Below are 17251 nucleotides of genomic sequence, written 5' to 3'. Positions count from 1 at the left end.
CTGAGCTTTGCCAGTTTGACTGCAGTGTATCGTGGAGAGGATCTTTTTGGATTGAGTCTGTCTGGGGATCTTTGGGATTCCTGAATCTGAAGATCTGCATCTCTCCCTATACCTGGGTAGTTTTCTGTTATTATTTGCTTGAATAGGTTTTCAATGCCTTTTCCTTTCTCCTCTCCTTCTGGAATACCCATGATTTGGATGTTTGAGCACTTGAGGTTGTCTGTGAGTTCTCTTAGATTTTCTTCATTAAAAAAAATTTTTTTCCCCCCTTTTTGGTCCACTTGGGTTATTTCAAAAATACCATCTTCAACATCTGAAATTCTTTCTTCTGTTTGCTCTGGTGTTCTCAAGCTCTCTGTTCTGTTTTTCATTTCATTGAGTGAAACTTTCATTTCTAGAAGTTCTGTTACATTCTTTTTTAAGGTATTAATCTCTTTGTAAATTTCCTCCTTCGTATCCTAGATATTGTTCTCTTGTTTCATTGTGTCCTCTAATTGAGTCTTCTTTTATCTCTTTGAGTTTTCTGAAGGTCATTGCCTGGAATTCCTTTTCAGTCATTTCAAGGGTTTTGTACTCTATGGGGTCTGGTACTTGAGCATTACTGTATTCCTTTGGTAGTGTCATATCTTCTTGTTTGTTTGTATTTCTAGTATTTTTTCATTGATGTTTGCTCATCTGTTAGAGCACTTGTTTCTTTTGTTACTCTGGAGTTGGCTATGAGGAGAAAGATTTCCTCTATTTTGCAGATTTTTGATACTCTTCTTTTATTAGTATAGTTGAGTGTACAGTGGGTTGCCTGTTGTTGATCCTCGCTGCTACTGTGGTGGTGAACTCTCCTTGTGATGGTAGTAGGTGTGGCAGGGGCTGTGGTAGACCACCTCAGCTCCTGCTTAGGTGGTGGGCAGGGCTTTCTGGGGCTTGAGTCTGGGTCCCTGGTGGCACACGTGACTCTGCTCACCTCAGTTCCTGCTTGGGCTGTGGGCAGGGTTTTCTGGGATTTGAGTCTGGGCCCCTGGTGGAGCACAGGGCTCTGCTCACCTTGACTCCTGCAGATTGACTTTTGGATAAGGGCAAGGTTTCTATGTTACATACAAAGCAGAATCATGTGAAGGAATAATATTATTTTCGATAGTAATAGAGATTACTTAAAACAGAATATGAAGAATTCTGCATTCTTCCCTCTGAAAATTAGTAATATTCAAATATTTTCTGTGTTTTGCCAGATACTGACAATATGAAGCCATTGAAGGGTGTAAAAATTCTGGATCTATCGAGGTTTGTATTGGTTCATCTATGTTTTGGTGATTGCATTTTTCCCTTCTCTCAAAAACATTCATTTATTTTTTGCATTATAACAGGATATTTATATATTTATGCTGAAATTTTGGAGAAGAAAAAAAGAAGAAAAATTTGTATAAGCTCTAAGAGACAATTAGTGTAATATTTATGCATTTTTTCCAATCTATGTGTTTATATATAATTTTAAAAAATAAAAATTGGAGCCATATTGAAATTAAAGTTTTATGCATATTTTAGATGAGATTGGGTGTGCTCAGGGTGGTATGGCCATAGACTCTACCCATATTTTAAGCATAATGTTTTATTTTGAATGTTTTCCTGTGTCATTCAAAATACAACAAAAACATAAGATGATATTTTATTATATAGATGTCACATGCTTAATCATCCTCCAGTATTTCAGTATTATAAATTAGGTTTCTTTGTATACAAATCTTTGCCAAAGTTTTGATTTCTTCCTCAGGATAGAACTGTAGAAATAGACCTACTGGATCAAAGGGGATATAATTTTATTAACACTCTTGATACATATGGCCAAATTATAGTTTTAACAACTTTGATTCTTACTAGAATTATATGAGCTTGTCTCTGTAAATGAACTATTAAGAAAATAATTATTGAAGAATTTTTCAAGATTGTTATTTACTTATCATTGTTAACATTGTAGAGTACTGGCGGGACCTTTTGCTACTATGAATTTAGGAGATCTCGGAGCAGAAGTTATAAAAGTGGAAAGACCAGGTAAAGCTATTGCTCTCTTTAAAAAATAGAAAAAAGCCAATGAATATTTTCAGCAATTTTTAAAATATTTATGGTTGTTACCTGTATTCGTCTGTTTTTGTTGCTTATGACAGAATATCTGAAACTGGGTAATTTATGAAGAAAATAATTTTATTTCTTACAGTTTTGGAGGTTGGGAAGTCCATGGTCCAATGGGCGCATCTGAATGGCCTGAGCAACAGAGAACTAACTTTCTCACTCGCTGTGCTTATAAGGCCATCAGAACCATGCCCGTTACTCCATAAATGGATCAGTCAATTCAACAAAGGCATAGTCTTCCCAATCTAATTACTTCTTAAAGGCCGCACCTTTCAAATACCATAACTGGATTTCCCACTCTCTTAACATTCTTTCAATGGGGGTCAAGATTCCAGTAAATGAACTTTTTGGGGACACATTTAACCCAAAGCATTATCTGTAAGTGGGATGAAGAGAGAATTGAAATGAAATGATTATTTTCTCTTCATTTCTTATTTTCCTTTGAACCTATACTAATCATCTCTTTACTTTTTATAAGCGCTGAGGGCTAAGGCTCAAGCCAGTTCCTTCTCATGCACCTGAAAGTGTCTGTTAGAATCCAAGATGCAAGATGTAATAACAATGATAACAACACTTATTAGAGTACCAGACACAGTTCTAAGCATTGCCTATTTTGGTTTATTTAATCTTTACAACAACTGTATGGGTGATGTTATTATTCCTAGCTTATAAATGAGAAAACACATGCACAGAGAAATAAAGGAATTTGTTCAAGGTCATACAGCTAATAAGGAATATCCAAGCACTGAGCTCTGATCCTGGCCTCTCTTAGCCCTGTGAAAGACTTATGTTGAGATTAGAGTGAGCCTGGCCACACTCCTTCATTGTAGGATGAAGGGAAGGCAAGGACAAGGGGAGGATAAAAGTAAAGAAATAGGATACAGAAGACAGAGAGAAGAAAAAGCAATCAAAGCCCTTCGAAAAGGAGCCCAAATACCCCAACCTAAGTCAGTCTTTTCTTTTTCTAATAAAAGAAACATTTTTCTGTTTTACAATTTTAAACATTTTGAGGGGAAAACACCTAAACTTAGATCAATTCTTTTTTTTTTTAATTTTTAATTCACTTTTTTTGTTGTTTTGGTGGCTGGCTGGGTTTTTATGTTTTTTATCTGACATTTTTCCTGTTCTTTCTTCCTTCTTTGTCCACCAAATAAACATATTGTGTATACAATTCTCACTTTTATATGGTGCCTTCTTAGCATTTTGGTGTTTGGTTCATGGTTATTGATAAAGTTCATAGTGATAAAGAGATAAAGTTCATATTGATATAGTTCATAGTTATTGATAAAGTTGCTTAGAAAAAGTGCCATTATTGTGTGCTGTTTCTCTCCAACAAGCACTTAAAGGGCACAGCCCATGTTCTTTATGTTCTCTATATCATCCTATAAACAGCTTGTTTTGGAAGTTTTCTAAAATTATTATTATTTATGCTTCAAGATCTGATCCTATGTGTCTGGAACAGAATTCTCAAATCAGTGAAGATGGTGTAGCACTGAGTAGTGTGGATATATCTTAAGACTTTCAGAAGACTAATTTATAGTTAAGTCAACTTACTAATTTACTGTAAGTGATAAGCCCTATAAAGTAGAATACTCAGTCTGGGAGACTCATTTTCCTGCTAAATAGATCTTCTTAAGAAGCCAAAGTAGTTAGCAGAAGATTCTCTGATCAGCATGGGGAATATTGTATATTGTATTTTATTTATTTGACCTGATGCTTACTAGTCTTAGGTGGTAGAAAGACCTAGCAAGTCTAGAGGTAATGCTTTGTTTATGTAGTCAGCGATGTTCATCACTTTTGGTTATTGCTGGATACATGCTGAAGAATGTTTACTTTCTAGTTGAACATCTTTTATTTTTTCCCCCCACTTTCTATAAAGTCTTTAATTTGCACATTGCTATTTGATTTCAACACCACAGCACTTCCTGATTTCAACCACTGAGTTTCTCGCATCTTCCATTCCCATATAGAGCATCCAATCTAATTTTTCTTGCTATTTCAGGTGGTCCCTAGGCTATTATTTGTATTTATAGCAATTTTATAAGTTATTATTCCATATTTCCTTAGGTCTATTTCTCCTTTGTACTTTTTGGTTTCCACCATAGGGGAGACCTTTCTTTTTCTGGACTTATTATGTCTTATCCCATGTTCCTAGTAAGTGTTTACTGTTCCTTTTTGGACTGATTACTCTGACTCTCTCTCTTAACCATCCTGCCAATACGTTTTAATGTTAATATTATATACCTTATTGTTTTGGGTTTTTGAGATAGTTATTCAACATGGATATGAGGAAAAGTGACTTAGCACTTTCATTAAAAGTGACTTGGTACGATTTTCAAATTTCAGTGGAGAACACTATATATAGTCTCCTTTCATGTCTGCTTCTCCAGTTCTTCAATTAAGTAAAATTTTGTTGTAGTTTTCTGAGTTAGGACTCAGATTATTCTTATTTGTGTAAGCAATGAGCATATCAAACTTAAGTATATCTTTCTTCTTTTTTTTAAGAGCTAGCCGCTCAGTGGGTGTAATCTGTGTGCCTGCAGGACCAGGCAGGGAACCTAAATGTGTAAAGTGGGCTGGGAAGGTCAGCAAATGATGCCACTGAAGTTCCAGGATTGTACCCATGAGGAAGGGATACGAGGCCAGGGATATTGGTCTTTTTTGTTCACTGCTGTGTCTGCTCTGCACATAACAGTGTCTGTGACATAGTTGGTTCTCAATAAACATTTGCTGAATGAATGAATGTGTTGAAAGGTCATTTAAGAATTACATGAGATAATCCAGATTTTGAAATCAGGGCAGCTACTTAAAACCTGTGTGGGTCAAATAAAACATGTCTCTTAAGCTGACAGTTTTACCAGCTGATGACATTTAACCTTACCTTTCCAGTCATGTGCCATCAGCACTGATCCTTCTGCCTCTCTAAAACTCCACTTATATCCCAAAGCCTTGTAGGCCTCCAATTTAGACATCAAGATATTATCTCCACCTGAGAGAGAATGCACACATTTAAAATAAACTATCTAATTTCAGCTTTATCTTGCCATTGCTTTTTTTTTTTTTTTTTTAAAAAAATGTTTAACGTATCAGGAGTTTTTAAAAAATGGAAGAATAGGGACTCTATTGAGACTTTGAGAGGTCCTGTCTGATCGTGAAGATCCAGAGTCACACATAGATTTTTCGTAAAACCTCTGACTGGTTTATTACATATGGGAGATTGCCTTTGCAGACTCTTGCCCTTCATTTTTTCCCCCAATGTTTTTGGTACGCCATTCTGTTTGGTACTTAATATTTATTGCTTTGTGTCATTATTGGTTCATCTCCAGTTAGAACTAGTGGTTTTCTTCTCTGTCCTGTGTGCAGTGTTTCTCTTGTGGATTTTTCCTGTTTTTGAAAAGACTACGTCTGTTTTTCTTGATCAGTTTCAATGAGTAAAGTAAAATGGCTAATAGATTGATTATGTCATTTAAATGACTAGAGGTTAAAACTTTAACCCACATTCACAAAATCTCTTTTTTGGGGGGGTGGGCAGTGCTAGTGATAAATACTTTAACTGTAATTGCCTATATATTGATTAATTTCTCATATCAATATTTAATGAAAACCTACATTATAAAAATCTAATTAAGTGATACCATTTTGTGCCATTTAATAATTGATTCATTTTCTGAGTTATATCTAAACTTTTTTTGCCCATTGCTTTGTGTGCTAAGAAAATATTTTTTCTGTAATTCTATAGTGTTATCTTTGAATCAAACAAGAATACATTTCAGAATTACTTGTAGTAGATTTCCAGAATAAAATACCCTATTTTTGATGGTTTTACACTTTCAAATGAAGCAAGACCTACAATTTTATTCTAAAAGAGTATTTTAAACTGACATTTGTGATTCAGTAACTTATTTTGCCTTTTCGGATTTGTTGTTGCTACAGAAATATTTTATATTTGTTTTATTTTTGTATTTGTGTTCTATACATAGTCTTGAATTCCACTTTATCAGAAAGACTCACATCATTATTCTTATTTAAATTATATTTAACAAAAATTTTTTGCAGACTCAACATTTTCTTTGCATGGTCAATGTGGAAAAACATGGAAAGAGCTGACAGACTTGCCAAAAACTGAGTAATTTTTTCCCCCTAAAATCAGCCATTTATTAATCTAATGACTGCCAGTAGGATATTTCCTTCTGGGTTTTGACTTTCAAGGAGGGAATTTAGTGAAAGAGGATATGGAAGAATTCAGTGATTAACATGAATAGGTGAAGATAGTGGGCAGTTCTAATGAGCTCCTATGGCCCCCTGTATTGCTGCTGATTCCACTGGGCTGAACTGATCTTGTTCAGGCACCTGTGAATGTATATGAGTGAGGCTGTTGGTTTCAAATGTCTCATGGTGTTTGACACTTAATGATTAAGAGCTCATTTTATTATTTTTAGGAGCTGGTGATGATACACGAACTTGGGGGCCACCTTTTGTGGGGACAGAAAGTACATATTTTCTCAGTGTTAACCGAAATAAAAAAGTAAGAATATCTTTCCTTTTTTGGTTTCTTTGTGTGATTCTCTCATAATAACAAAACTCTTGATATCATCATGGCTTGTTTTTTTTCTTTCTATTTTTGTAGATGTAACTAATATTTCAAATAAGGTGAAGTTTTATTTATTCACCAGTCACTAAATAGAAATAATATGGCTTTTTACTAATCTTTCTGCAAAGAAGCTTAAAACATTTTATGAGAATTTATAGTGGAAATAATTTTATGAAAGAGAGAAATCATTTAATTCTTTACATTTGTTATACTTTTAGAGAATGCTAATCGCCTAACACTTGTTATTACTGAAAAACATTTACTATAATCCTTGTTATCATCCTAACATATTCTAATTCCAAATAAAATCAGTAAAGGTGATTTAAATATTTCTTCATGAGGAAAATAAATTTGCTTTAAGAGGAGACTCTGTGATATGAATGGCTTTCTTGTTGAGCTGTCAGTAATAAGAAAAACCTTTATTATAGTATTTTAATATGTATATATTTTTTTAATTTTTAGAGTATTGCTATTAATATCAAGGATCCAAAAGGGGTGAAAATCATCAAAGAGGTACAGTGTGCTCTATGAAAGGCATCTTATCACCTAGGTTGTAATTATGGATTTGAACGTCAGAGTAAAGTATTTTAAAAGTGTATTTCATTGACAGTCTGTACTTTTTTATAAATGACATTTAAGAATTTAACTTGACTTTTATACTTTTATACTAAGTATAATGTACTTTTTAATTTCTTGTATATTGTGTATAATTATAGTACTAACTGCTATTGACTGAGTGCCTACTCTGCGTCAGATCCTGGGCTTGGGCATTTTACTTACATTATCTCCTCTAATACTCAGAATTTGCCTTATAAATCAAGTATTAGAATTCCCATTTTCATGGAGGGGAATTGAGTCTCATGGGGCCTAAGCGGTGCTACAAAGATTACATAAGTAGTAAGGGGAAAAACTGACATTTGAAGGCTGGGTCAAGTCACTGGAGAGGCCAGGCTTTTTCCAGCACTTATTCAGATGGCCAGTGTGTCCAGCCCTGTTCTCAATATCTTTCTTTGAGGGGCAGGATTGCGTAATGGTTAAGGGTATGTACCTTTGCATGGGATTCAAATCCTGCCTCCTCTACTTTACTAGCCATAGTGACCTCAGGCAGGTTACATAACTTCTTTGTGCCTCAGTTTCCTCTTCAGAAAACTGGGAGTAATAATATTACCTACTTCCTAGGGTGGTTGTTAGAATTAATATGTGTAAGATGTGTAGAAGAGTGTCTGCCACATAGTCAGCACTCATTAATTATTACTTATTATTTCCTGATGCACATGTAATTGGATTCATCATGTGAGGTGAAACTTGTTTGCCATCCTTGTTAAGATTTACAGCCTAATCTAAGGATATGTATCTATTTGATTAGAAAACTAAGTCCCAAATTTTGTTTTTTACCAAAGCATCAACTTTAGCTTCGTTGCTTTGCTGTTACTTTATCTGTCTGGATGATTGAAAGATAATTCTTTTAATTGTAAAGATCAGAATCGGTGATCATTCTCTTTGGCTCTGTTGGGTCAATCCAGCATATTTAAAATTTTTGTTTACTTGGTATATTTTGAACCCAAAGCTTGAAATTTGTCCTGATCCTACAACCCTGCTTTCCTATATATTTTTTTCTATAGCATATTGTAGGTTTGTTTTTCTTTTCAGTTGAAACTCAGTTTGATTTTTCTAAATTGTTCTAAGTATTCCTTAGTCTAATCAAGTTGACACCTAAAATTAACCATCACAATGGATAATACCTGTTCATGGGCAAAAAGGTTAATATTTTAGTGTGTCATATCAAACTTTCTTTCATTCCCTTGTATATTTCATTTTTCCCCACAAACATGAGGTAATACCATGTATAATGTTTACATATAATCTGTTTTTTTGTTACTTCATATATTATGAATACTTTTTCTATTAACATAACTTATTACATTTATTTTCTTGTCTCATTGAAACAGCAAATTTGTGGTCAATCTGGACACTTTACGTGAATTGAGATGTGATTTAGGATTCTATGGAAATCTAAAAATACAAATACCACACGTGATTTAAAATTATTTTTGTTGTGGTAATATATGTAAAACATAAAAGTTTCCATTTTAACCATTTATAAATATTTAATTCAATGTTATTAATTACATTCATGATGTTGTGCAACCATTTATTTCCAAAATGTTTTTATTATCCCAAACAGAAACTTTGTATCTATTATATAGTAACTCTCTACTTCCCTTTTCCCCCCAGCCACTGGTAATCCCTAATCTACTTTTTGTCCCTATGAATTTGCCTATTCTAGATATTTCATGTAAGTGGATTCATACAATATTTGTACTTTTGTGTCTTGCTAATTTCACTGAGCATAATGTTTTGAAGGTTTATCCATGTTGTGGCATGTATCAGAACTACATTCCTGTTTCTAGCTGAATAATATTCCATTGTATGGATGGATACATTCATCTGTTGATAGACACTAAGGTTGTTTCCATCCAAGTTTTGGCTACTGTGAATAATGCTGCTGTGAACATTCACATACAATTATCTGAATCCCTGTTTTCAATTCTTTTGGGTATATGCCTAGGAGTGGCATTGGTCATATGATAATTCTGTGTTTAATTTTAGAAACTCCCAGAGGCTTTTTAAAATTAAAAATAATTTATTAAATTCCATTTGCATAAGGTACTATGTCATGTACCATGTGGAACAGTTGCAACAAAGAGATTACCAGTATACATGCCTAGATGTGTTTGATATGATTTATTTAATGCCTACAGGAGTGCCATGTAAATAGTAGAGTCTTAGGTAAATTTGTGGAATAAATTAAGGTGTAACTGAAGTTTGTATTTTATTTAATAGTTATACATGCCCTCCAACTCCCCAAGCAATGCTTGGTAGAATCATTAACAATAAATAAATGCATCTCTATTGGGGCTCACCCTGGAGCATGCTTCATGAAGTTGCCCACTTGGGAAGCAGCTCAGTGTAAAATTGGCACCTGAAATTTGGAACGAATGCCTGTATAGCTTGAGATTTGAGGTGCATACTTGAAACCTTTCTGTCTCTCTCCTGTATTCTAATATATTTATCATGCCTCTTCTGACAGGAGGCCACTAGGGCTTCTGGTGCCTCTGTTTCATGAGCTCTGGAAGATGACAACTTATTTCCTTAACTTGCCTCCAAAGATTCATCCCACCCCCAATTTTGTTAAGTCACACAATTCTGTGTATATATTCCAAATTTAGTGACAAAATAATAGACAGATTCTCAATTTTTTTACGTTTACATCTAAAGTTTATATTAACTCAGCCTTTTCCATCTAGAGCAGATGTTGGCAAACTATGTGGGCCAAGTCAGGCTTGTTTTTGTATAACCCATGTAAGAATGGATTTTACATTTTTAAAGGTTGTTGAAGAAAAATAAAGAATGTGTGGCAGAGGATGTATGGTCTGCAAAGTCTAAACTATTTACCATTTCACTCTTTATAGTAAAAGTTTGCCCACCCCTGATCTAGACTCTTGTTCTATTTCGTTAGTTTGTCCATATGTAAATATATTTAAATCTATGTCAACATGGCAATTAAAAATTTATTGAATAATTATTAGGCACCTGAATGTGTTCAAGAATTACTGTAATGAGTGTCCTTGTACAATTTTTGTGATGACTTTAAAAAAGACTTTAAAAAGTTTGTGGTCATAATTGAAATTTTGAAAAGAAATGGAGATTAAGTTTAAGGTTCATTTGCCCTCTAATTGCCATAGTGGCAATTTAGGAATCAAAATATGGATCCTGTTTCTGACAGTTACTGGTTCACTGGGCTGTAGTTTAATAGTTTGGAAAAAAACCCCAAACAAACCCAAAGGTTCATTAAGTACATTTAAACTCTTTGGAATGAAAGCATGTGAAAAGTATAAAAGCTTTTCAGAATCATGTTTACATGTATTAAATGCATGTTATAATGAGGAATATTATATAATAGGGGTGGAGAGGAGTAGAGACATTGTATTCAGTTTTTTGTAAAGGTTTTAAAAGATGTTTTAATATATTTTATGTACTTATATTCTAATTTTTCTATCTAAACTTCTGAGAATATATTTGGACAGACCACGTAACCTAGATATTTCTTAATTCAAAGGAAGCAGGATCCATTCAATACCGTGTATTTACAAAAAAATTTAATAGCCATTATTTTACTGACAGTAAAACTTGAAGTAGTTGATGAGGGCTTTTATGTTTATCTAGTTCTAGTTCAACTGTCCTGTGATTTTCTGCACTCTCACAAAGTGAGGATCAATTGTGTATACTGAAATTAAAATTCTGTCCCGTGGGGACTTGTTGAAAGTTTGGAAGTTCCTTAAGAAGTCTGACTCATCTTTCTCTCTTCCTTCAGCTTGCGGCTGTTTGTGATGTATTCATGGAAAACTATGTCCCTGGCAAACTGTCTGCAATGGGCCTGGGCTATGAAGATATAGACAAGATTGCTCCACACATCATCTATTGCTCCATTACAGGTATTTCAACCCCACCCTCACAATGAGTAGGTTTTCCAATTTCTGTTTTCTTGTTCCTATTAGAGACTTCTTGCTGGTGTTGGTTTTCTTGAAGTGATTCTGCTTTCCGCCACTCCAAACCATTTAGGCTGAACATTAACTGTTAAGGAACATTAAACATAAATGAACATTTTCATAAACTTATTGGCTATTTGGATTTCTTCTTTAAATTGTCTTCTTATGTTTTGTCAGTTTTTACATGATGTTTTACAAATATTTACAAGTTTGTTATTAACTCAAGTTTAGGAGAATTAAAGGTGAAATTGGCTTTAAGATAACACAAAAACTCAAATACCCTTTCAATATGTTCAGAAGTGCTAAGCAAAGGAAAGGAAAAGAGTGCTATTGCTATAAAGTCTTCTGATTGTTCAGCCTTTGCCAGTGAACCTCACGTGTGCGTGTGTGTCTTTAGGCTCTGGGGGAAAAAGTCATAGTGCTACTTAGTTTTACATATTTTATAAGTACTCAACTGTTAACTAGGGATACATAAAAGTGACTCTTAAAATAGAAAGTTGTATTAATAGTTTTCGTTAGAAAAATTCATAATATTTTCAGTTTTTATTCATTCATCCATCAAATATTTATTGCAGTTCTATGATCTGCCAGGCAGTATTTTAAGGTTCTGGGATACAGGGAGAATAAAACATAGCTGTCCTATCTAGGAGATTTATATTTTAGGTTAGGGAGAAGTTATTAAATGAACACTTTTGGTAATTGAGTCTGGTAGTGATAAGGGCTAAAGAGAAAAATAAAGCAGGGCAAGGGGGATGGGGTGAGGAGGAGCTATTTTATACCAGAAGGTGAGAAGTTTTTTTCGATAAGGTGACACTTGAGCAGAAACTTGAATGAAGTAGAGGAGTGAACCATATAGACATTGGCACGAATACCAAGAGCAAAGGAGGCAAGAGTGTGCTGGGCCTGTTTGAAGACCAGCAATGCCAGTATGGCTGATGCAGAGTGAGCACAGGGGTCTAGCAGGAAGAAAATCAGGGAGATGTTGGTTAGCAAGATAATAAAAGGCCTGTGGGCTACTTTTAAGGAATTTGGCTTTTATGGTGAGTAAGATTGTAAGCTAATAGAGGGTTTTGAGCAGAAAAGTGATATAATATGACATATTTTGAAAATGATTCCTCTAGCTACTGTGTTGTGAGGACAGAGGTGGTGGAAGCACAGTTATGAAGCTGTTGAAATATTCCAGGCTGGAGATGATAGGGGCTTGAATTAGGGTGGTTGTGGTGCAGGTAGTTGAAGAGTGATAGGATTCCGAATATATTTTCACGATAAAGTGGATAGGATTTGCAGATGGATTACATGTGAGTGTCACGGAAAGAGTGGAGTTAAGGCTGACTCTAAGGTTTTGGCCTGAGCAATTAGAAGAATGGAATTACCATTCACTGCGATGAACAAGGCTGGAAAGAAGTTTTGGTAGGGAAATGTGAAGAATCAGATTTTGGATGTGTCTTGGTTAGATGCCTGTTAGATATTCAAGTGGAGATGTAGAGTAAGGGATTGGATCTAAGAGTTAGGAGTTTGAAGGAGATGTAAAATTTGATAGTTGGGAGCGAATTTGAAGCCAGGGTGAGGTAATTTGGAGAATAAGTGTAGCTAGAGAAGGGAGAATCCAAGAGGATAAGCCTGATGCACTCCAGTGACTATATGATTGGGAGATGGTGAGGACACAGTGCAGGAGATTGAGAAGGAATTGTCAGTGGGGTGGGAGGAGAACCTCCTGGCCGAGTACAGAAATCTTTGTTTTCATAGATAGGGTAAGCTTAAAAGCATAGACAGCTTAAGCAGAAAGTCATAAAGCATGTATAGGATCGGAATTACTTGTTTTTCCTAAGTTCACTATGCTCTCTCTTACTTCAGAGTCTTTGCACATGATGTTCCCATTGCTTGGAACACTCTTCCCTCATCACCCCTGGTTACTCTCTTTTTGTCCTTTAGATCTCAGCTTGGATGTCATTACTTTGTGCGGACTTTCTTGATCCCTTAAGATTCATTTAGGTGTTCTCTGTCATGTTTTGTATTTGCCTGTTTACCTGTCTGTCTCCCCCACTCTCCTGTGGGCTTTTGTTCTATTCCCAGTTCCACCCACAGTGCAGAGCACATGGTAGGAGCTCAAGAGCAGTTTCTTAAATTAGTGAACGAGTAAGCAGAACGTGACTAAAGAGGTTTTAATAGCTGCCACTTTCTCTGCATTCCACTTTTCAGAGATAAGAGTAAGTGGTAAATATTATGCTTATGTCTTCCAAAAAATCTTTTAGAAGATAGCCTGGGGTTAGTTAGTTGGCCCAATCAGTTATTTCTTTTACAACTTATCCATGGCACTATACAACGATCATTGCTTTCAGGTACAAAAAGAACCTATGCCATGAAGTAAATATTCAATTATTGTCATAGGTCATCATACCTTAGGCCTTTTCTTAAGGCAGGAGGGAGCTAGTGTATTTAAAAAGATTTTAAAAAGGAACTAAGCAAAAATTTTACTTTTTATATTTCAGTAAATTTATCTTAAAATAGATATCCGAAAACTTGTACTGTAAAAAGCCACAAAATATATATTGTTTTAAAAATATTTATTATTCATAAAATAATACTCCTATTTCTGTACATTCAGGTTATTTAGATATTATAATACTTTGCTTTTCACAATGTAATCATCTATGTGGTGGTATCTTCATACAAAGAAAGTTATAACTGCAATGTTTGGCTGATTGTTATTATCTTTGATAGGATGAAGAGTCATAGTGATCATGAACTTCAGTACACAATCAGGTTGAAAGACAAGTTCTGTACATGGTAGATGACTTTTTGCCACTAGATCTGATTCTTTTAGATGTGCTATTTTATAGATCTGTAATCATATTTTCGTTCTTATGTCTACACATCAATATTTATATGTGTAATAGAGGGAGAGTTTTTCTTTAGAATCTCACAATCTAATGTAAATATTGAGGTCTAAAATATTAATATAGGTAAATTATTGTTTTCTGAATTACCATATTACCATAAAAATGCTACATAACTAACAAATGCAAAGTCTTACATGACAATAAGTATTTTTTTCTCTTTCCCATGTCTGTGATCGGCTGGGATTTAGCTGATATAGACAGTTAGGTTTGTCTCCAAGTTGTGGGTTGAGGGCCTGATCTGCCGTGTATGTCTCTTATCCTCCTTGGAACAGTGGCTACCAAATGTATGTTCTCATAGAGAAAGGTGGGGGTAAAGAGAACCAGCCCAATCCCACAAATGCATTTAAAGCCTCTGTTCATTTCACATCTGCTAACATTCCTTTAGTCAAAGCAGGTAACATGGCCAAGTCCAGTACAAGTGAGTGGTGAAATACATTCTGTGTTAGTGAGAGGAACTTAAAGTCACATAGCAAAGGGCATGGGTTCCAAAAAGGGTGAAGTTTGGCAATAATAATGCATTTTATCACATCATTCAGTCAAATAAAATGCTGATCCACTTGGAAAGTCTCACACTCCCCAAAGTTCCACATTTATAACTAATTGTGGTTAGGGTCAAAAGTTCTTCTGGGCCTTGATCTATGATTGGAGAATCTCTGAAGTTTTCTTTTAGTTCTCAAATTCCATATTAACATTTTAATGTGGCAAAGGGCCTTAGAGATAGATTACATAATTCAGTAGTTCTCAGCTAAGGGGGAATGGGTGTGTAATATGCTTTTAAGTGATAGAGATGGGAGACTATGAGGGTGATGGGCAGAGGCATGTGTAGTGTGAAAAGCACCTGTCATTATTTTATAATCCCCTCTATCCCCATCTCCCAACAATCATTAGATAAATTTATTTATCTATGTTTTCTTTGGTAGTGGGCTGGTACAGGGATCTGAACCCTTGACCTTGGTATTGTCAGCAGCACACCCTCCTAAGTGAGCTAATCAGCCACCTCTCCGACAATCATTAGAATAACATCCGTACAGTTCATTTTCCTTATTTCCTGAAACAGCTCCAGAATGGCTAAGAGGGCTAAGGTCACACAGCTATTTAAAAAGCAGATGGACTTAAAACTCAGGCTTATTGACTAAATATTAAGTGCCTGTATTTTTTCCATACATAGACATATCATTAGGTGATGACATGGATTCTGAGATTATGAGACACCGAACAGCTCTATTTGAGCCTAATACGTTTTTGCCATTCTCTTGCATTTGTTGTTAATCCTATTTGCAGTGATGGAAGTCATAAGCAAATGTACAGGTTAAGGAGTCTAAATTTCAATGGATTCTTTGGAAGCAAGTCATTTATGAGTCACGAGTTTGTGTGTAAATAAAGCAAGGTTCATCTCTTTTTTAGAAGTTTGGTATTCTTGGTAATCAATGTTTGCTTTTTTATTTTGCAATAAGCCTGATTATATCAGTCTAAAATTGCACAAGTTATTATTGGGATCCTAGATTTCCTGATCTTTCCCAGTGGTATTGCTATCTTGTCAGTGCTGTCCAAGCCCCAACAGTCTGTTCTCACTCACATGTTAGCCTTATTGCTGATGAGAGTAATCTTAGAATGGCTGGGAGATTTACTTTAATGCACTCCGACAGTTGTGTGGTTGAAATTGCCTCAGTCTATGAAATCTGGTCTGCAGGATAAAAATGCTAGACTAATTACAAGGGAGGAAGGACCTGATTATTTTTATTAACAGTCCTCTTATTTCAGAGGAAGCTGAGTATGCACGTTAGGGGGCAGTGTTTAAAAAGCTATCATTCACTAGGAATTACTTTCTGAGAAAACAGCAGTTTTTCCTGTGTACACTGGGTAGAGAGATTCTCTGGAGGGACATATTTATATTTTTTAAGTGACCACTCTATACCTCTCTGTACTTCAAAAGTACAGTCAGCCCTCAGTATCTGTAGGTTCTGTATTTATGGGTTTAACCAACTGTGGATCGAAAATATTAGGAAAAAATTGCATTTGTACTGAATATGTACAGACTTTTTATTGTTTTTATCCCCTGAACGATAGTTTAACAACTATTTCCATTGCACTTACATTTTATTAGGTGTTATAAGTAATATAGAGATTTAAAGTATATGGGAGGATGTGCATAGGTTATATGCAAATACTACTCCATTCTCTGTCAGGGAATTGAGCATCCACAGATTTTGATATTGATGGGAGGTCCTGAAACCAATCCCCTGTATATGAAGAAACGACTGTACAATGATATTTCCTCTAACAATTTAATTTTAATTTGTGCTTTCTTCCTTTGTGTCTTTTGAACATGTTAATTATAAACATTTAGCAATAAGAATCTTCTCTACCACATTAAAAAAAATTTTTTTTTTCTTCTTTTTGTTAACTTCATTACTCTTTCTTTCTGGAAGGATAAATATTACATTATATTATTGACTAGACTGAGTTTGTAGGGAAAACATTGTGTATGAAATTTCCTGATTTTTTTTTTTTTTAAGGAAGGGGATTTGAAAAGTGCCTTTTTGATTTTTGTGAATTCCTCAGTGGCATTTTCTTAATCTCCATTCTTGTACAGACAGAGTGCAGGATTCCACTTGGGGACAGGGCCTTTTGAGGGACCTCAGGACTCAATTCTGAGAGAATATTTCAGAGCCTTAAACACATTCTTTTGTTCTAAATAGAAAAAGTCTGAGAGCTCTACTAATGAAACAAAGGAACAGCGTATGTCAGAACAAGGGACAAGAATAATCAAGACAGTTTTAAGGAATAATATTATAGGCAAATTTGCTCTGTTAGATATAAAGACTTACTATACAACAGTAATAACTAAGACAGTGTGTTGTTGATTCGAGGATATAGAAATAGACCAATATAACAGAATAGAGAGCTTAGAAGTGGACTGGCACATACTGGGGGGTCTTCAAAGAGTTCATGGAAGGATTTGTATTATCTTTTTAACTTAATTTTAATTTTTATTATTATTTTTTACATTATATGAAGTTGTTGCAGAGCAGTTGGGGGAATGAGGGAGAGGGGAAGGGGGGAGGAAATAGAGCGGGAGAAGGAAAAAGGAA

General features: G+C 34.8%; 1 protein-coding gene across 1 annotated transcript in view; it reads left to right on the top strand.

Annotated features, from left to right (window-relative positions):
• SUGCT (succinyl-CoA:glutarate-CoA transferase) overlaps positions 1-17251 on the top strand; it is a 723725-nt gene that overhangs the window by 33061 nt on the left and 673413 nt on the right. Inside the window, exons 2-6 of the mRNA XM_063115110.1 lie at positions 1224-1275; positions 1967-2040; positions 6558-6643; positions 7172-7222; positions 11085-11205. Coding sequence (XP_062971180.1) covers positions 1224-1275; positions 1967-2040; positions 6558-6643; positions 7172-7222; positions 11085-11205 — 384 coding nt within the window. The remainder of the gene's footprint in view (positions 1-1223; positions 1276-1966; positions 2041-6557; positions 6644-7171; positions 7223-11084; positions 11206-17251) is intronic.

Source organism: Cynocephalus volans, chromosome 11 (assembly GCF_027409185.1).
Source record: "Cynocephalus volans isolate mCynVol1 chromosome 11, mCynVol1.pri, whole genome shotgun sequence".
NCBI lineage: Eukaryota > Metazoa > Chordata > Mammalia > Dermoptera > Cynocephalidae > Cynocephalus > Cynocephalus volans.
This window is presented reverse-complemented; position numbering and strand designations above follow the sequence as displayed.